The sequence below is a fragment of the Thamnophis sirtalis genome, unplaced genomic scaffold, assembly GCF_051295495.1.
Source record: "Thamnophis sirtalis isolate CommonGarterSnake01/CBP01778 unplaced genomic scaffold, rThaSir2_p1.2 scaffold_6, whole genome shotgun sequence".
Lineage (NCBI taxonomy): Eukaryota > Metazoa > Chordata > Lepidosauria > Squamata > Natricidae > Thamnophis > Thamnophis sirtalis.
The window spans coordinates 952,753-974,720 of NW_028261386.1; the positions used below are offsets into that span (position 1 = coordinate 952,753).

Genomic DNA, 21,968 nt, shown 5'->3' on the forward strand with positions numbered 1-21,968 from the left:
ATCCCCTTTTGCAACCTCCTGACAGGCAAAATCCATTGGGGGCAGGGGGGAACCAGATTCACTTAACGACCGTGTGACTAATTTAACAACTGCAGTGATTCACAACAAATCTGGCAAGAAAGGTTGCGAAATGGGGCAAAACTCGTTTAACAAATTTCTCACAGCCATATCAATTCTGGGCTCAAGTGTGGTCGTAAGTCGAGGACTGTCCTTACTGTTCTTATGTACAGAGGTAGCATCTCTGGATGTTCCTTTTTGGAAGCAGAAGGAAGCTGGACCGAATTTTTGTCTGGACAAGCAGATTTACTATCCTGTCTAATGCTCCCCCCCCCCCGTGAGTAATAAACATAACCCTGAAGTAGAAGATAGTCCTCAACTTACAACATTCATTTAGCGACCGTTCAAAATTACACTGGCAATGAAAAGAATGTCTTATGACCTTTCCTTGTAGCATCCGCGCAGTCCCGTGATCAGAATTCGGACGTTCGGCAACTGCCTCGTATTTATGACGGTTGCAGTGTCCAGCTGTCCTATGATCACCCCTTTGCGGATTTTTGACAACTAAAATCAGTGGGGGAGACAGATTCACTTAATAACCATCTTAGCAACTGCAGTGATTTACTTAACAACCAAGGCTGGGCTGTAAAATGGAGCAAAACTCACCTCACAACCGTCTCGCTTAGCGACAGAACTTTGGGGCTCAATCGTTGTCGTAAGTCGAGGATGACCGATAAATCATGGCATTTGCTACCTGGGTCACACCTTTCAAGGGAAGATGGGGAGCCGAGAACTCTTGTGGTAATAAAGTTGTATTTTTTCTTTTTAAAAAATCCACTGATGTGATGCTATTTTAGTTTCGTTGTCTCTCTGTCTCTCTCTCTGTGTGTCTCTCTCTCTGTCTCTGTCTCTGTCTCTCTCTTTCTGTCTCTGTCTCTCTCGCTCTCTCTCTGTCTCTCTCTCTGACTGTGTCTCTCTGTGTCTCTCTCGCTCTGTCTCTCTCTCTCTAGCTCTGTCTCTGTCTATCTCTCTGTCCCTCTCTGTCTCTGTGTCTCTCTCAATATCTCTCTCTGTCTCTCTGTGTCTCTCTCTGTGTGTCTCTGTGTCTCTCTCTGACTGTGTCTCTCTCTGTCTCTCTCTGTGTCTCTCTCTCAATATTTCTTTCTGTGTCTCTCTCTGTGTGTCTGTCTCTCTCTCTGTCTCTCTCTCTCTGTCTCTCTCTCTCTGTCGGTCTCTGTCTATCTCTCTGTCTCTCTCGCTGTCTTTTTCTGTGTGTCTCTCAATATCTCTCTGTGTCTCTCTCTCTCTCTCTGACTGTCTCTGTCTGTGTGTGTGTGTGTGTGTGTCTCTGTCTCTCTCTCTCAATATTTATCTCTCTGTCTCTCTGTGTGTGTGTCTCTCTCTCTATCTCTCTCTGTCTCTCTGCCTCTGTCTCTCTCTGTCTCTCTCTGTCTCTCTGCCTCTGTCTCTCTCTCTCTGTCTCTCTCTCTGTCTCTCTCTCTCTGTCTCTCTCTCTCTGTCTCTCTCTCTGTCTCTCTCTCTGTCTCTTTCTCTGTCTCTGTTTCTCTGTCTTTCTGTCTCTCTGTCTTTCTCTCTGTCTCTCTCAATATCTCTCTGTCTCTCTGTGTGTGTCTCTGAGTATCTCTGTCTCTCTGATTCTGTCTCTGTCTCTCTCTGTGTCTCTCTCTGTGTGTCTGTCTCTCTGTCTCTCTCTCTCTGTTTCTCTGTCTTTCTTTCTGTCTCTCTGTCTCTCTCAATATCTCTCTGTGTCTCTGTGTGTGTCTCTCTCTGTGTCTCTGAGTATCTCTGTCTCTCTGATTCTGTCTCTGTCTCTCTCTGTGTCTCTCTGTGTCTCTCTCTGTGTCTCTCTCTCTGTGTCTGTCTCTCTGTCTCTCTCTCTGTGTGTCTCTCTGTCTCTTTCTCTCTCTCTCTCTCTCTCTCTCTCTCTCTCTGCAAGCATAAAAAAAATTAAGATTTCTTTTCCTTGCCTTTGACTCAGCTGTCATGTAAGCAAGGGAACTGTCAGATAATTGAGGAAGATTTACTGGCCTTTCTGACACATTTGTGAATCCGCTTTGTATGTCTGTGTGTGTGTGTGTCTGTATGTGTGTGTGTTTCCCTTCTTTTGCTGGGTCTCTAAGTGATAAATGAGGGTTGGCACCAATGCTGCCTGAGCTACAGCGGCATTTTTATTTTTATTATTTTTTCGTTTTCTTTTTCGGCTTTTGATCCCGCTGACATCGATTCGAAGACGCCGCTGGCAGATTAATTGTGTGGCTGTCGCGATCTTGTGCCACTTTGGGAGTTCGACTGACATGTAAGGAGTGTGTCTGTGACACCAGGGCCTGCCTTGGCTTCTGAAATTCTGATCAGAAATTCCCTCCTGAGAATTTCAAGCCAGGGGAACATCCGACTTTGAAAACTCAATGGTTGAACAATCAAGAGATATTTTTTTAGCATAGGTTCGTCCATTCATATGAAAACCAAGGAATAGACGGATAGTCCTCGAGTTACGACCACAACTGATCCCAAAATTTATGTGACACCTTTGTTCAGTGAGTTTTGCCCCATTTTACGACTTTTCTTGCCAACGTTGCTAAGTGAATCACTGCAGTTGTTAAGTTAGTCACGCGGTTGTAAAGTGAGTCTTGGCTTCCCCGTTGACTTTTCTTTGTCAGAAGGTCACAAAACGGGATCACATGAGCCCAGGACACTACGACCGTCGTATATATGAACCAGTTTTCAAGTCGTAATGGTCGTAAGTGTGAAAAATGGTCATAAGTCACTTTTTTTCAGCGCTGTTGTAATTTTGAGCGGTCACTAAATGAACTGTCGTACGTCGAGGACCACCTTTGTGTATACACTGTATTTATGTATATGTATGTTTATGTATATACAAATATATTCCTTGTTTTTCATGGATGGATGGATGGATGGACGGATAGACAGATAGATGTATAAATATGCATATAGATATAGATATATAGATATGTAAAAACAATCATATACATATATAGCAGTCCTGGACTTATGACCACAATTTTGCCCAAAATTTCGGTTGCTAAGGAGACGGCTGCAAAGTGAGTTTGGCCCCGTTTTACAGCCTTCCTTGCACCAGTTGTTAAGTGAATCAGTCCAGTTGTTAAGTTAGTCATATGGTTGTGACGTAATTCTGGCTTCCTCAATGATTTTGTCAGAAGCTCGCTAAAGCAGGGGTCCGGGGGGGTCACATCACCTCAGGATACTGCAACCGTCATAATGCATGCCGGGGGCCAAGCATCCAAATTTTGATCACGTGACAAGATGCTGCAACCGTTATAAGTGTGGAAAAGTGGGCATAAATCACGTTGCAACTTCGAACCATCACCGAATGAACTGTTGTAAGTTGGGGACTATATATTATATATATTTTCTGTATTTTCACAAACAGTAGTGAGATTCAGCCAGTTCGGCCAGGTTTGGGTGAATCGGTTGTTAAACTGCTCTCCGGCCCCACCCCGCCCCGCCACTACTGGCCTTGCACCGCAAACACATATGTGTTCTGGCCCCCCTCCGTCCGGTAATGAACGCAGACACAGGCTTAGCTGTTTGCCACTCTTTATTCACAGCAATTATAATCCTGTTGTGTGGAAGCTCAGACACGACTCACTGGCAAGACCAGACAAGGAGTTCTCCAGATTACTATGAATGGTTGTGTCCTGCAAAAGGACTCCTCCCAAAGTCTCTTCTTATATACTCTCTTGGGAGGGGCCAAGCCACAACCACCTGGGCTTGATTATCTCTTATGAGTCTGTCTCCGTAACTGCGGCCTCCGTTTCTTCACCCTTCATTGCCTGGCATCAGTGACAAACTCCCTTTGATCTTCCCCACTGCTCCATGCCTCAGGTGCCTCCTGGTGGCCAACCAGCCACTCCAGTCCCTGCTCTGAGTCTGAACCCTGCCCAGGGTCCTCCATATCTTCCATAGCAGACTTATAGGGGTCCTCGCTATCGGAGTCCATCGGCAGCTCCAACGGCTCCTGCTGGGCCACAACACATATGCACAGGTAGTCCTCTGGTTACAGCCATTCATTCATATAGAGACACGTTCTGACATGACGGCACTGAAAAAAGTAACTGATGACTACTCCTCGCAGTTACGGCCATTGCACTACTTGTAGCCTTATGAGGAGAGATAACCACGCATACTGTCGACTGGAGTCCGATCTCAGATTTCTGCAGCAGGCTTGGGAGGGGTGCATCTTATAGGGGAATGTGATTTATGACACAGACTGAGTGGAGGAAGAGGGGTAAAGTTCAGCTATAAATCAAACCAAGCATAGGCTTGACTGCGAACAGATCTTGCCTAATGGGGCTCTTAATAAATGAATGAATGAATAAATAAATTTGTATTGAAACTTGGCTCGATACTCATGAATCAATCAGGGCGTTTTTCGGAAACCTTTCACCAGGCTCTCCACTTGCCATAGTCAACCCCATTGTGAGGTGTTCAAACATCTCAAGAAGATCTCCTCATGAATCCTCCTCCTCGAGAGGATCCTGGGATAAGGATATGGGGCAGCTGTCCTTCTCCCTGGCCAATCCTCCATCTTTGGAATGTCTTCCCTGGAGCTCAGAAGGGGGTCTTCCTTTTTTGTCCTCAAGATGGTGAAAAACTTGGATTCCAGACAATTGGTGCCTATGGGCCTTCCCCTGTTCATGTGTGTTTTTGTGGTCGCTTCATTTGGTGGCTTAGTATTTATATTTCCTGGGACTTTACATCGTTGTACACCCTCCTGGGTCACATATTTCAGTTAAAGCACTATAGATGCCTTGTAAAGAGAGATAAATAAATAATGGCATAGGAATTCCCCAGGCTGGCCAGGGAATTCTGGGAGTGGAAGCCCACCCATCTTAAAGGATGCTGGCTGGGGGATTCTGGGAGTGGAAGTCCACCCCTCTTAAAGCATTCTGCCTGGGGGATTCTGGGAGTGGAAGTCCACCTATCTTAAAGGATGCTGGCTGGGGGATTCTGGGAGTGGAAGTCCACCCCTCTTAAAGCATTCTGCCTGGGGGATTCTGGGAGTGGAAGTCCACCTATCTTAAAGGATGCTGGCTGGGGGATTCTGGGAGTGGAAGTCCTCCCCTCTTAAAGCATGCTGGCTGGGGGATTCTGGGAGTGGAAGTCCTCCCCTCTTAAAGCATTCTGCCGGGGATTCTGGGAGTGGAAGTCCACCCCTCTTAAAGCATTCTGCCTGGGGGATTCTGGGAGTGGAAGTCCACCTATCTTAAAGGATGCTGGCTGGGGGATTCTGGGAGTGGAAGTCCACCTATCTTAAAGGATGCTGGCTGGGGGATTCTGGGAGTGGAAGTCCTCCCCTCTTAAAGCATGCTGGCTGGGGGATTCTGGGAGTGGAAGTCCTCCCCTCTTAAAGCATTCTGCCGGGGATTCTGGGAGTGGAAGTCCTCCCCTCTTAAAGCATGCTGGCTGGGGGATTCTGGGAGTGGAAGTCCTCCCCTCTTAAAGCATTCTGCCGGGGATTCTGGGAGTGGAAGTCCACCCCTCTTAAAGCATTCTGCCTGGGGGATTCTGGGAGTGGAGGCCCTCCCCTCTTAAAGCATGCTGGCTGGGAAATTCTGGGAGTGGAAGTCCTCTCCTCTTCAATCATACTGGCTGGGGAATTCTGGGAGTGGAAGTCCTCCCCTCTTAAAGCATGCTGGCTGGGGAATTCTGGGAGTTGAAGCCCACCCATCTTAAAGCGTGCTGGCTGGGGAATAATGGGAGTTGAAGCCCACCCATCTTAAAGCGTGCTGGCTGGGGAATTCTGGGAGTGGAAGTCCACCCACCTTAAAGCATGCTGGCTGGGGAATTCTGGGAGTGGAAGCCCACCCACCTTAAAGCGTGCTGGCTGGGGAATAATGGGAGTTGAAGCCCACCCATCTTAAAGCGTGCTGGCTGGGGAATAATGGGAGTTGAAGCCCACCCATCTTAAAGCGTGCTGGCTGGGGAATTCTGGGAGTGGAAGTCCTCCCCTCTTAAAGCATGCTGGCTGGGGAATTCTGGGAGTGGAAGCCCACCCACCTTAAAGCGTGCTGGCTGGGGAATTCTCGGAGTGGAAATCCACCTCTCTTAACGTTCCGAGTTTCAGAAACTCTGGTCTAGACACTGAACAAAATAATCTTAATTTTGGTATGGCTGGTTTCCAGCAAGCAGCAAAAGAAATATCTGGCAATCCCCATGAGAAACTTAACAAAGAGCTCTCTCTTATTTCTTTGAGCAAATGTGTTTTCATTTTCCATCAATGCGCTGAATTTAAACTCCTCCATGACGAAAACGTGCCCTTTCAAAAGCTCCTTGTGGCGTGGCTCTTCCTCTGCCTGCATCTTTAATCCAAACCAAATGCTTATTTTTCCAGATGTTAAAAAAACTCAGAACATAAACAGAATGTTTCCCTTTAAATGAAGGTGGAGCCATGTAGAGGAGGCGGGGCACGCCCAGGACTGTGATACTGGATTGGCTGGCTGGACCTCAACTGTATTTGGCAGCTGACAAATTTAAAGGCACATGACAGTTACTGGAATGAGATTAATTTTAGAAAATTTGCTCTCTTTACAACCAACAGGGTATTTTAAAAAAACCTTGGAATCAGGTTGCATAAAATTGTTTTGCAAATTAAGGTTATTGGTCCATATAGGTAATCTTCAATTTACGACCGTCACTGAGCCAGAATTACGTTTGTAAGTCATGCCGGTTATTTTTCAGATTATCACATGACCAACCCAATTTTGTGACTTTCTTGCCACGGTCTTTAAGTGAATCCACAGTTGTCAATGAACATTAAACTTGTTAAGAAAATCCAATGCAGGCATTGTTTTCCAGCAAAAATATCGGAAATTGCAGTTAGCTGTTTGAGGGACACTGCAAATGTCTGTAAATATGGACTGGTTGCTTAAAGTTCGAATCTCCATCGTAAGAGCTGTTTTTTTTGGGGGGGGGGTGTCCGTCATAACATGAACATTCACTAAGCGACCGGACATAAGTCAAGGACTACCAGTTTGGAAATATCTATTGATTTAACTAATTTATATAGCTGCCCACCTTATACAAAAAGGGACAAGAAAGCTATCACACGTGAGCCTTGACGTACGACCAAAATTGAGCCCCAAAATGCCCGTTGCTGAGCGAGACCGTTGTTAAGCGAGTTCTGCCCCATTTTACGACCTTTCTTGCCACAGCCTGTTGAGTGAATCCCTAAATTAAGCAAATTGGTCCGTCCCCGGTCCCCCCACTCCGTTTGATTTTGACGGTCATAAATACGAGTCGCTTGCCGAGCACCTGAATTTCAATCGTGTGGCCCATGGGGATGCTGCAGTGGTCGTAAGTGTGAAACGTGGTGATAAGTCATTTTTTTAGTGCCTTTGTTAACTTGTTATGCTCGCTAAACAAATGAGGACCTCCTGTAAGTGCCAATTTTTTTCTTGTTATTTATAGAGTGTTGCTGAGTATAAATTTCCCTTTTTTAAAAAAAATCTGTATTTTCAGATCTCTTCTCCCCCCTCCCCCCCCTGATTTTCGCTTGTCTGTCTGGGCTTTTGATTTTTTTTTTCTCCCTAGCTGACATATTTTCCCCCTGGGCTTGCAGGCTAAAATAACTGTGTGTTTTGTTGAATGCTAGTCTATTTTTTCCCCATAAATGCTCAAGTCAGACACAATTCCATCAACTATTGACATCTCTTGGCACAGAGACATTTTTGCAAAGAAAATAAAACAAAAATCTCTTTCCCTTTCTTCTTTTTTTTTTTTAGTTAAGGAGACTTGGTGCGGAATGGTGTGATAAGAACGCAAGAAAAAGAGGGGGGGAATTCAGAAATCGCTAAAGAGCGTCTAGCAATTTCTTAACACATTTTTCTTCAACTTTGGTAGCTGGAAGATAGGTGGACTTCAACTCCCAGGATTCCCTAGCCGGCCTGGGGAATTCTGGGAGTTGAAGTCCATACACTTTCAAGCTGTCACAGTTGAGGAAAACTTTTGTCTTAAAGGAATATACCTTTTTTTTAGAACTGCTTTTGTATACTACCCACCGAGTTTAATCAATTTTTATTTTATTTTATCCTATTTTTGCTTGCCTTTCAGTCTTTCCAGGGAAGTCAAGGGCGAGCCTATCTCTTCAATTCAGTGTGAGTGTTTTGTGTTTTTGTTTTTTTAAAGTATTGTGGTCGTTGTTGGTCTTTGTAAAATATCTCACCGTAGCTTTTTTTTCATGAGGTCTGCCTGGTCTTGGGACACAATTAGCCAACAGAGAGGACTGTGAACCGTAATGGTTTTAACCTTGTTCTCCTTTTTAAGGCTATCTGTTGCTGGAGGACTAAAATAAAACTTCCAGATGGGGAGGAAATTATCTTATTACTGAAAGATAAGCTGTAAGGAACAGCTGTGTTACTTTTTGTGGTTTGACAGTAGAGAATAACAGGGTAACAGAATAACAGAGTTGGAAGGGAACTTGAAGGTCTTCTAGTCCAACCCCCTGCTCAAGCAGGAGAATAACAGAATAATGGAAGGGACTTTGGAGGTCTTCTAGTCCAACCCCCTGCTCAAGCAGGAGAATAACAGAATAATGGAAGGGACTTTGGAGGTCTTCTAGTCCAACCCCCTGCTCAAGCAGGAGAATAACAGAATAATGGAAGGGACTTTGGAGGTCTTCTAGTCCAACCCCCTGCTCAAGCAGGAAAGTAACAGAATAATGGAAGGGACTTTGGAGGTCTTCTAGTCCAACCCCCTGCTCAAGCAGGAGAATAACAGAATAAAAGAGTTGAAAGGGAACTTAAAGGTCTTCTAGTCCAACCCCCTGCTCAACCAGGAGAATAACAGAGTTGGAAGGGACTTTGGAGGTCTTCTTGTCCAACTCCCTGCTCAAGTAGGGAACCCTTCACCATTTCAGACAAATGATTGTTCTATCACTTCTTAAAAACCTCCAGTGTTGGAAAATTCACAACTTCTGGAGGCAAGTGATTCCACTCGTTAATTGTTCTAACTGTCATGAAGTTCCAGGTTGCTTCTCTCCTTGATTAGTTTCCACCCATTGCTTCTTGTTCTACCCTCAGGTGCCTTGGAGAATAGCTTGACTCTCTCTTCTTTGGGGCAGCCCCTGAGATATTGGAAGACTGCTACCATGTCTCCCCTAGTCCTTCTTTTCATTAAACTAATTAGGATACAAAAATGGAACACAATCATAGGTCTGGGAAAGACCTCAGAGGTCATTTAGTCCAACCCCTTGTGGAAGGCAGGAGACCTTATAGTATCCTGGTCAAAAGGTTATCCAGTCTGCTTTTGATAACCTCCAGTGATGGAGCATTCACAACTTCTGGAGCCAAGCTATTATTCCACTGGTTAACTATTCTGACTGTCAAAGAAATTTCTCCTTATTTCTAGGTTGGTTCCCTTCCTTGATTAGTTTCCATTCATTGCATCTTGTCAAAAAACCCCAGTTAGTTGAAATGCTGGTTTGAATGAGCCTAGACCCTCATAGAAGTGTGTGGGGATTTTTGGTAATTTTTTTTTTAATGGGGGAAATGTAGTTTTCTATTATTTGAATGAAGGCCTATAGGACAGAATAACGTTGTCTTTTTTCTACGATGGAAATCTTGATAAGCAGAGTGTTTCCCAAACTTTGCAACTTTAAAGATATGTGGACTTCAGTTCCCAGAATTCAAGTCACACCGAGTAAGGAATTCTGGGAGTTGAAGTTCCCCCCATGGCTTAAAGTTGAGAATAAGTTGACACACACACTTTTTTTCTTCTTCTTTGTGGTACCCCTCAAATACTGGCACCATGACGTCCCCTCCAAAATCCTTCTTTTCTTTAGACTGGCCAAACCCATTCTAGCAACTTTCTGCATATGTTTTTATCTCCAGGCCTTTAATCATCTTGGTTGCTCTTCTCTGTACTTTATCTCAACATCTTTCCTGTCATGTGGGGACCAAAACTGGATGCAGGATTCCAGCTGTGGCCTTACTAAGGCTTCCTAAAGCCTTATTAATATTTCACACGAATTTTGTAAAAACTCAGTGTACAATTTGTGAAACGGGTCTTTAAAAGTGACTTTTGTTTTTAATATTTCTGTACCCCGGAGGAGTATTTTTTTTTTAATTAACCTCGGTGACTTTATGAGGTGTGGACTTCAATTCCCAGAATTCCCCAGCCAGCCATGCTGGCTGGGGAATTCTGGGAATTGAAGTCCACATGCTGGCTGGGGAATTCTGGGAGGTGAAGTCCACACGGGCTGGGGAATTCTGGGAGTTGAAGTCCACATGCTGGCTGGGGAATTCTGGGAGTTGAAGTCCACACGGGCTGGGGAATTCTGGGAGTTGAAGTCCACATGCTGGATGGGGAATTCTGGGAGTTGAAGTCCACATGCTGGCTGGGGAATTCTGGGAGTTGAAGTCCACGCTTCTTAAAGGGATCAGGTTGGAGCAACACTGCTCTGGAAGATAGTTAGCATAGTCTGTTGTTGTACAAAATAAATACAACAAAATTGGTTAGTTGGTAACGCTTGACAGTCTGTGATGAAGTTAATAATTTGCTCCTTCGGGGAAATTAAAATTTTTCTCCCTCTTCCCATCCCCTTGTCACCCGCAGAGTGAATGTGGGCTGTGGTCCTGCAGAGGAGCGAATTCTGCTAACGGGACTTCATGCTGTGGCTGATATTTACTGTGAAAACTGCAAAACCACGCTTGGTTGGAAATATGTGAGTAGTGATGGGTTGATTCTTAATCTGATATCAAGGACCGAACATATTTTCCCCCCCCCCCCTGAAAACCCCGGCTTTCAATCTGCAGGGAGTCGGTGCAAGTAGTCCTCAAGTTATAACCACAATTGAGCCCATAATTTATCCTATTTCCCCGGAAATAAGATCTCCTCAGATAATGAGCCCAATCGGTGCTGAATGGCAGATGGCAACTGGCTCATATTTATGACGGTTGCAGCGTCCTGGGGTCGTGTGATTCGCTTTTGCGACCTTCTGACGAGCAAAGTCAACGGGGATGCCTGATTCACTTAACAACCGAGGGTTACAAACTTATCCGTGATTCATTTAACAACTGTGGCAAGAAAAGTCGTATACTGGGGCAAAGGCACTTAGCAAATGTTTCACTTAGCCACATCAATGCTTTTGAGCGCATGCGCTAAAATAAGCCCTCCCCTGAATATAAGCCCTCCATGAAAATATCTAAACATATGCGCAGCCAGTCCCCGCCACTTCCTGGGAGGTGGAAGGGAGGGGACATGCCCCACGCACAGGGGTGGGTTCCGGATTCCGTTACAACCAGTATGGTTGAAACGGGCCCGGCGGCATCCACATGGATGCGCGCAATGCACACATGCGTCTTAGTGCCTCCGCGAGCCTCCGCAACGATCCAGGTGCTCAGCGGAGTGTTGCGCAGGCACTGAAGACTTAGAAGACCAGTAAGGAGCTTCGGGCGGGCAGGTGGGCCCTCCGGAGAACCGTACCAGAACGGTATCCGGTGCTCCTGGCACGCCGTACCGGTGCGTACCTCCTGCAACCCACCTCTGCCCACACACCACACAAGCACCTGCCATCCACGCGGAACAGAGACAGAACTTCCGCCCGTCTCTGGATCAGCTGATCCGCGGCGCATGAGCTGAGGTTAAGAGGCTTCCTGCACCTCAAAAATAATAAGGCCTCCCCAAAAATAAGGCCAAGCGCTTATTTCCGGGGTCAAAAGAAAATAAGACCCTCTCCTGTTTTGGGGGAAACACGGGTAGGTTGCTAAGTGAAAATTTTGTTAAGTGAATCCTTGAAATTGTTAAGTTAGTAACACGGTTGTGTAAATTTTAATCTGGTTTCCCTGCTGACTTTGCTTGTCAGAAGGTCCCAAACGTTGATCACGTGACACACACACCCTGGACATTGTAATCGCCATAAATCCACATAGTCCTCAAGTTACGACCACAATTGAGCCCAAAATTGATGTGGCTAAGTGAAACATTTGTTAAGTGCATTTGCCCCAGTGTACGACTTTTCTTGCCACAGTTATTAAATGAATCGCGGATAAGATTGTAACCCCGGTTGTTAAGTGAATCAGGCTTCCTCCATTGACTTTGCTTGTCAGAAGGTCGCAAAAGTGAATCACATGACCCCAGGACGCTGCAACCGTCATAAATATGAGCCAGTTGCCATCTGCCATTCAGCACCGGTCCTTCTGGCGTGCCCTAAAAAGTTGGCTTTTCCAGCAAGCAAGCCTTTCCTGAATAAAATAAATTATTAATTTGGATTGTCAATTTTAATTTAATTTCTAAATCTCATTGTAAATGTCTATTGGGTTTTTTTGGGATATATTCTATTTAATCTTTCTTTTAACTTTTGTAATATGTGTTTTTATGTCATATGCCGCCCTGAGTCCTTTGGGAGACGGGTGGCATGTAAGCCAAATAAATCTATGAATTTTGATCACGTTGACCACGGGGATGCTGGCACGGTCGTAAAGTGAGGAAAAACGGTCCTAGGTCACTTTTTTTTCAGCGCCGTCGTACCGTACCTTTGAAGGGCCACTAAATGAACCTTTGTAAGTCGAGAACTTCCTGCACTTAATTTTCTCTGAATGCTTCCAGGCATCCAGGCCTTCCAGGCCATAAAAGAGCCAAGGTGGCGCAGTGGTTAAATGCAGCACTGCAGGCTACTGCTAGATCAGCAGGTCAGCGGTTCAAATCTCACCGGCTCAGGGTTGACTCAGCCTTCCATCCTTCCGAGGTGGGTAAAATGAGGACCCAGATTGTTGGGGGCAATATGCTGACTCTCTGTAAACCGCTTAGAGAGGCCTGAAAGGCCTATGAAGCGGTATATAAGTCTACTGCTATTGCTATTGCTATCCACCTGAATAAGCTTAATGGCAGAAGCGATGCAATCTTATTAAGCAATTAATAAGGCAATGGAAGGAAAGGTCATAGAGAAGGAGAGGGCAGAAGGTCGAGCATCAGTAACCGAGTTTAAATGTGCGTGGGAGAAACACACGTTCACCACGCGAAGAAAAATTAAAGGTTAAAAGATAAAACACTGACGGTCCTCGACTTACAACCGTCCATTTAATGGCCATTCAAAGTTAATGTCAGAGTTCCAAGTAATACACCCATAGCTAACAAAACTCTTGGGGCAGGTAGATTCCTCCAGTAATAGTTTTATTGGATCCTAGCCAATAACCTGGCATTGGCTGGGTATTTATTTATTCATTTATAGGGGGGAATTGACCGGATCAAATGTAATTTGTAATGTTGGATTTTCCCCCTTACTTGAGGGAGCTTCCTTGTGGAACGGGAAGCTGTTACCATGGCAAAATCCACTGCGCTGTGCAGTAGAAACCATTTTACGGCAGTACAGTAGAAGCCATTTTAAGGCACAACAGGCTGTATCTTAACAGAACACACACGCTGAGGAGTGTTAGGGGTATCTTACACCCCCACAATATTTTTCTCCAGAGAGTAAGTCATCTGTGCAATCAGTCACATGGTCCAATTGAGGTTCTGTCCGGTTGCCTGGTAATGTCACTCCGCCTCTCTCTCTGACCAATGTCCTTGGTTTCCAGGAGAATGACCTTGGTTCCCAGGAGAAAGTATTTTGTTTTGGCTACAAAACCCCAGCTATCTCTATTTCCCCCCTCTCCCAATCCCTCAGCTGCAGTCTGGCAACACCGAAGCTTCAAAACAGTTTGGGCCAGGTCCGCTTCAAGGTTGACAGTTAAAACAGCCGTGGAAAATGTGACTTACGATCATTTTTCACACCATTGCAACATCCCCGTGGTCACGTGATCAGAATTCAGGCGTTTGGCCACTGGCTCGTAGTTATGACGGTTGCAGCATCTTGGAGTCACTTGATCCCCTTTTGCGACCTTCTGACCAGCAAAGTCAAAGGGGAAGCCAAATTCACTTAATAACCCAAGTTACTAACATGTCCACAGCAGTGATTCACTTAACAACAGTTGCCAGAAGGGTCGTAAAATGGGGCAAAATTCATTTCACAAATGTCTCACTTAACAACAGAGAATTGTGGAATCCTAAGTCAAGGATTACCTGTAGTACATATCTGGTACTTTACAAATAGTCCTTGATTTACAACCATCATTGAGCTTGGAATTCTGGTCATAAGTCAAGACATCATGCGACCTGGCTCTTCTCTTTTTTCTGCTTTTTTGCATTGGTTGTTAAGCAAATGTAGCAGTCATTAAGTGAATGAATGCAGTGGTCATTAAATGAATGTGGCAATTGTTAAGTGAACCCCAGGGTCATAAAGTGATTCAGCTCTAAACACAAGAAACTGGCAAAAAAGGTCACAAATTTTGGTCATGTGATCACGAAACACAGCAAACCACAAAGTGAGGTGATTGTCAAATGCCCCAAAACACGATCGCAAGCATCATAATTTTTATAATATAGAAAGTCCTCTTGTTGTGGCCCACCAGCTGCCAGCAGAGCTGGTAGCAGACTCAGGCAATGGGGAGATTGGGGAGGAACTTGAATCAGTTCTGGGGTCTGGGGAAGACTCTGATGATCAGATGCAGAGAGAGGTAGAGCCAGGGCCGTCCAACGTTTCCCAGCCACCGGAGAGGCAGTTGCCTTTGGAGGCTGAGATAAGTGAGGCGGAAGAACAGGTGGGACCTGTTCCAGATGCACGTATGTGCAGAGCTGTTAGGAGAGGAGAACAACGGAGGACAAGGAGTAGACACAGGAAGCAAAGCACCCATAGATGCTGAATGGCTCCTCCCTGGCTGGGGAATAAATAAAAGGAAAGGGTAGTGGTTGTCGTAGGAGACAACAGTTCGTATTTCTGAAGATTTTGCTCATGGTGTTTCGTGCATCAAAGGCTGCTTGCCAGAACTTAACTTACAGCCTTTCGGGCTTGCAGTTATCGTAAGGAACTGATAAGGTCTGTATTGCAGTTAACTCCTTGAAGGACTATGGCCTGGGCTTTTCGGTGGGCGGATGCCATTAATTCACAGGAGGGTTTTTTTTTGTGACAAGGAGGCTGTTTCTTGCTTCTGCTAAGGCCGGGTCAGAACATCCTCGACATACAACAGTTCTTTTAGTGACCGTTCAAAGTTACAACGGCACTGAAAAAAGTGACTTAAGATCATTTTTCAACTTATGACTCTTGCAGCATCCCTATGGTCACGTGACTAAAATCAGGTTGCTTGGCAACTGACTCGTATTTATGACATTGTATTTGCGACTTTCGGGCAAGCAAAAATGCTTATTGGTTGATATTTTATGACCCAAATTCATGTGACCAATTTTTATAACCATCTGACAAGCAAAGTCAATGGGGAAGCCAGATTCACTTAACAACCGTGTTACTAACTCAACAACTGAAGTGATTCACTTAACAACCATGGCAAAAAAGGGTCATAAAAAGGGGGGAGGGAATTCACGTAACAAATGTTTCACTTAGCAGAAATTTTGGGCTCAATTATGGTCGTAAGTCAAGGATTACCTGCAGGTCGTAAGTAGCTTTTGGCGGGAAGGTGTCGTCATTCCAAACAGTTGCTAAACAATTGGTTGTAAGTCTAAGACTACTTTTAAAAAACAAGTTTATAACTGTCCTTCTGGATTTCAGCAGAACAAATTCTTTCAAATGTTCCGATGTGCACACTTTAGACCTGTGATATTTTAAGAAAATGTGTCATTCTCACTATTTACGTCTGTGGCTTTTCACACTAAGCAAAGTGTTTTGCGATACAAGCGCCTCGCTTCTGTGGAAACTCTAGCGAGCTACTCCTTTGCTGCACTATAAGAAGTCCTTGACTTACAACCACAATCGTCAACATCTTTTAATGGCCCCATAATCCCTTGCGGGGTGGAGTCTGGGCAACCGAATGGAGCTGAGTGTTTTACTGGCCAGATGCCCTTCCTGTTGCCAGGGCAGAGTTTTGTTCAGCAGATACATATTCTCATTGTGCCCAGAGAGAGAAAGATCTACCTCTACCTAGGATCGAACTTACAGCCTCACAGATTGTGAGGCGAGAGCTCCACCTCTAGGCCACCTCACCACTCTAATGACAGTTCATTTAGTCATCGTCATCCCTTTGTTTAACGACACCGTAATCCCTTGTGGGGTGAAGTCTGGACAACTGAATGGAGCTAGCAGAGTATTTACTGGCCAGCTGCCCTGCCTGTCCCCAGGGCAGAGTTTTGTTCAGCAGATACATATTCTCATCATGCCCAGAGAGAGAAATCTTTGCCTGTATTTAGGATCGAACTCACAGCCGCCTGATTATGAGGTGAGAGCTCCACCTCCAGGCCACCGCGCCACTCAGACTTACGACCGCAATCAAGCCCAAAATTTATGTTGCTCAGCAAGACCATTAAATGAGCCCCCCCCAAATTTTATGACCTTTCTCGACCCAGTTGTTAAGTGAATTGCTGCTATGGTTATGTTGGTCACACGGTTGTTAAGTGAATCGGGCTTGCCACTGTCAGAAGGTTAGCAAAAGTGGCCCCAAGGCACTTCAACCGTCCTAAATACATGTCAGTTGCCAAGCATTCAAATTTTGATCACCTGACCACGGGGATCTTGCCACGGGCGTAGCTGAGAAAAACGGTCGTGTCACTTTTTTTTTCAGTTCTGTTGTAACTTTGAATGGTCACTAAACAAATTGTTGTAAGTCGAGGACTACCTGTAAAGCCATACCTGGATGCCATGGAGTCTTGAGTCAAAACCTGGCAAATAACAGCTCTAAGAGGTGATCCATCCTTCTCTTTAGAACACAGAGAATAAAAACCAATGCTTAGAATTACAGCAAGGCCCTGGAATTTCACTCCGATAATTCATTCATTATTCAATTCAAATATTTATAGCGTGCCCTAGATTGATGCATCTCAGGGAGAGGCACAATTGATAGAGAAGAAAAGCAGAGCGGGAATGAAAAGGAACCTCGATCAAAACAAAAACAATACACCAAACATTCTCGATTCTTGAACTTCAAGCCTCGGATATTTGTATTTTTTTTATCTTTATTGAAACCAGAAAGGAATAGGAATAGGAATAAGAGACTAGGAATAAGAGAGTAAGAATAAGAATAGAATAGGAATAAGAAAGATGGGAATAAGAATAGGATAGAAATAAGAATAGGATAGGAAGAATGGAATGAAATGAAATAGAATAGAATAGAATAGAATTCTTTATTGGCCAAATGTAATTGGACACACAAGGAATTTGTCTTTGGTGCATATGCTCTCAGTGTACAAAAGGAGAATAAAATACATTGTCAAGAAGAATAGAGAATAGAATAGAATAGAATAGATTTCTTTATTGACCAAGTGTGATTGGACACACAAGGAATTTGTCTTTGGTGCATACCAGAGGTGGGTTCCTACCAGTTCGCACCTATTCGGTAGAACCGGTTCGTCAAATCTGTGCCGAGGTGGCGCAGTGGTTAGGGTGCAGTACTGCAGGCCACTTCAGCTGACTGTTATCTGCAGTTCAGCGGTTCTAATCTCACCGGCTCAAGGTTGACTCAGCCTTCCATCCTTCCGAGGTGGGTGAAATGAGGACCCAGACTGTGGGGGCAAGTTGCTGACTCTGTAAACCGCTTAGAGAGGGCTGCAAGCACTATGAAGCGGTATATAAGTCTAACTGCTAAATCTACCGAACCGGTTAGAAGAGGTTCCACCAGTGGACCCGGAAAGCAGGCCACACCTACAGAAGAGGTTCCAACATTTTTTGAAACCCACCACTGGTCCTTGGATATGATTATTCTACACTATCATGCTCATATTTATAAAACTCAGTGCTTCTGTGAAAGGTAAGGATGACTACTGCGTTTGTGGTGCAATCAGAACATCCCGTGTGTTGAAGTTGTTTTAACGCAAACCAAAGATGCCTTTTAAAAAACAAGCTTACATCACATTCTTATGCATGCCAGTGCTGTGTGTGAGGTAATTTAAGGTGGTTCTGACAAGTGTCGTCGGCATCTTCATATCCGGTCACATGGGTGGCAAGCCACTCCCATCCGGTCACATGGGCGGCAAGCCACTCCCACAAAGTAGGTTCGAACAATTTTTGAAACCCACCACTGGTGCATACACTCTCAGTTTACATAAGGAGAATAAAATACATTCATCCAGAACAATAGAATAGAATAGAATTCTTTATTGGCCAAATGTAATTGGATACACAAGGAATTTGTCTTTGGTTCATATGCTCTCAGTGTACAGAAGGAGAATAAAATACATTCATCCAGAACAATAGAATAGAATAAAATAGAACAGAATAGAATAGAATAGAATTCTTTATTGGCCAAGTGTGTTTGGACACACAAGGAATTTGTCTTTGGTGCAGATGCTCTCAGTGTACATAAAAATAAAATACATTCATCAAGAATCCTAAGATACAACACTTAGTGATAGTCATAGGTTACTAATAAGCAATGAAATCGTACTAGGAACAAATAAACCAATATGAATTGCAAAGATACAAGCAACATGGTTATAGAATAGAATATGATAGAATTTAATATGATAGAACAGAACAGAATAGAATAGAATAGAATAGAATAGAATAGAATAGAATAGCAGAGTTGGAAGGGACCTTGAGGCAGGAAATCCTATAGTACCAATTCAGACAAATGGTTGTCCAACATCTTCTTAAAAACTCCCAGTGTTGGAGAATTCACAACTTCTGGAGAAAACGTTGTTCCACTGAGTAATTGTTCTAACTATCAGGCATTTTCTACTTGGTTCTAGGAAATTTCTTCTTAATCCTAAGGAGAGTCACCATGCAAATGCACCCCTCCTGTGGGTGTGACATTGCCACACACATACAAAAGGGGAAGAGTTTATAGTGCCATCATCATCCCCTTTGTGCCATCATTGTCCCTTTTGGTAGGAGTTTGGAAATTGGAAAAGGAGGATGTATCAGGTTTTTTTTTTTATTTGTTTGTTTCAAACTTACACCATTAAGATGTGTGGACTTCAATTCCCAGAACTCCCCAGCCAGCATGGCTGGCTGGGGAATTCTGGGAGTTGAAGTCCACACATCTTAACACTGCCATGTTTGAAAACACTGTTTTAGATCAAGGAACTTTAAGACCAAAATCCTCCAGGAAAAAAAACCCAGTCTTGTTGCCTTTTGACAAAAGCGCCTTTGAGTTTACTTCATTAATGTTTTAAGCAAAGTTTGAACGTAACTCTCAAAACCACACGCCTCCCTTCCAGATTTTGTTAATGTTTTTGTTGTTTTTTTTATAAGTTTTTATTTTATCTTAATACGAATAGTCCATTAAACAGTGTGTGGCCTGGGTACAAATATTTTGTGCAATAACAGTTAAGTTTTACAATCATATTCATTATTTATCTATTCCAACTTAACGTCAATATCTTACATGTTTGACATTATAACAATCCTCTTCTTAATTTATCTAACTCTATTAACTATATTCCTTCTAATTAATACATTTTAACACAGCTAGTTTTACTTCTAATTTTTATGTTTATTCTCTAACCATCGGTAAAATGCTTCCCATGTAATATAATAATCAGTTTGTTCTTTCTCTTTGATTGCCAGTGTTAATCTGTTCATTTCTGCACATTCTAATATTTTCCTAATCACATTCTCCTCTGTAGGAATCTCTTCGCTTTTCCAATTTTGTGCAAATACAATCCTGTGTAAAATGTTTTATTTTTAATTTATATTTTTGTTCAACATTTTCCAAACATTAAAATCACAATTAGACTTTTACAGCTTTCCATTATTGGTATTTCTTTTTTCTAATTTCGGGTTTTTCATTCTACAACATAGTGTCTTATAAATATTCCTCTTTATACAATACAATACAATACAATAGCAGAGTTGGAAGGGACCTTTGAGGTCTTCTAATCCAACCCCCTGCCTAGGCAGGAAACCCTATACTGTTTCAGACAAATGGCTATCCAACAGCTTCTTAAAGACTTCCAGTGTTGGGGCATTCACAACTTCTGGAGGCAACTTCTGTTCCACTGATTAATTGTTCTGACTGTCAGGAAATTTCTCCTCAGTTCTAGGTTGCTTCTCTCCATGATTAGTTTCCACCCATTGCTCCTTGTTCTACCCTCAGGTGCCTTGGAGAATAGTTTGACTCCCTCTTCTTTGGGGCAACCCCTGAGATATTGGAGCCACTGCTATCACGTCTCCCCTAGTCCTTCTTTTCATTAAACTAGACATACCCAGTTCCTGCAACCGTTCTCCATATGTTTGAGCCTCCAGTCCCCTAATCCTCTTTGTTGCTCTTCTCTGCACTCTTTCTAGAGTCTCCACATCTTTTCTACATTGTGGCGACCAAAACTGGATGCCGTATTCCAAGTGTGGCCTTTGTTTCATAATTTCTCATTTGTTCAATATAATACATATACATATACATATACATATATTCAGGGAGTAATAGAGACATAAATATATATAATATTGATGTCTCTATTACTTTGTGAATATATGTGTAAGATGTTTTATAGGTGGCATTTGCCACCAGCAAGATTGGTGAAAATGTTCAAGGATAAATCGGCTAAATGTTGGAAATGCCACCAGGCACCTGACACATACTATGATATGTAGTGGACACGTGTAGAAGTGAGAAAATATTGGTCTAAAATACATACGTGGCTGGAAAGGATGATACAACAACATAAAGACTTCAAACCTGAAATATTCCTGTTTGGGGACTTCACCAGAAACGTATAGTAAAGAAAACGTATGTTTGATTATTATTCATGTTATAACTGGCTTTTTTGTTGTTGTCGTTGTTTCAAAGGAACACGCTTTTGAGAGCAGTCAGAAATATAAAGAAGGCAAATACATCATTGAATTAGCTCATATGATCAAAGATAACGGCTGGGATTGAACCGCCGCCGGAAAGAATGACGACTGATCCACGCGAGGGTTCACTCTTCCGACTGGACATTTAATCTCCGAGAACGAGCGAGCGAGCGGCATTCGCTGGGTTCCACACATCCGGCGGCTTCGTCGTCGTCCTGAGACACGCTTCCTCGCACACCCCTCTCTGCCATCCTGAACCGGCGACCGGCCGACACCGCCCCCCCCCCCGTGTCTCTTCGCTTTCCATATCCGTTTGCGAGTCCAGCCTCGAGTTAGCGCCTTCTGGTCTTCCTCTTTCTGGCATTGTGTCGCGTGGTGTTTCTTCTTATTTCTGTTTTTTTTTTTAAACGACAACAAAAACCAAGGGATGAGCCCAATGCCAAACCGTTGACTCAGTAGAAATGGATGGTTGCCTTTTGGGGAGGGGAGGGGGCTAAAGTCCAGGTTTATGACTCCTGGGGGGACGGGGAAATCAGTGATTTGGGGTGTGGGGCAGATGAGAGGGAATGGGTCGGAGTTTCGCTCGACCCCTTTGTCCTTTTAAATCCTGACAAACCATGGCTTGAAACTCGCGGGACTGTACAAATAATATATATACCTCATGCCTGTCTTTTTCTCTGCGTCTCAAAAGAAAACAAAATATTGTACGCCTCCTAATTTTAGGCTAGCTAGTCCTAGTATTCTCCAAGCAGCTACCTGGGATACTCCTTGGATCTGAGGTGGCTTTTCTTGATCTTGTCTTTTACGCTGAGCTTGTTGAAAAGGAAGAGGGAAATATCGATTGAAAAGGGATGTTTTTAACATCCTTTGGTTTCTAGAGAATTAGCCCAATCCCAAAACTCTGCAGAGATAAGCCTGATTATCTCGGGGTTGTTGTCGACGTTGTTGTTTCGGGCTGTCATCTAGCTTCACGCCGTTGAGGTTCCTCAAGGATGCACAGATTGTGTCAGAAGCAAAAAAAGGAGAAAGAGGGATGCAGGAGTCACTCGATGCCTAATTACAGGTGTCCTAGCAACGCCAGCTGTGGGGTGTGTCCATGTTGATGTTGGAGACCCAAAGCTCAATGTTCTTGTCTTGTCGGTTGTTTTTAGAACGTTTCCTCACCCAGGAGCAGGTTTTGGCCATGACATTGTGCGAAGGA

General features: G+C 43.9%; 1 protein-coding gene across 1 annotated transcript in view; it reads left to right on the plus strand.

Moving 5' to 3' along the window:
* Positions 1–21,137, plus strand: part of YPEL2 (yippee like 2) — a 76,407-nt gene extending 55,270 nt beyond the window's left edge. The window contains exons 3-5 of the mRNA XM_087717087.1: positions 8,110–8,153; positions 10,612–10,720; positions 20,763–21,137. Coding sequence (XP_087573213.1) covers positions 8,110–8,153; positions 10,612–10,720; positions 20,763–20,852 — 243 coding nt within the window. The 3' untranslated portion in view covers positions 20,853–21,137. The remainder of the gene's footprint in view (positions 1–8,109; positions 8,154–10,611; positions 10,721–20,762) is intronic.
* The last annotated feature ends 831 nt before the right edge of the window (positions 21,138–21,968 follow it).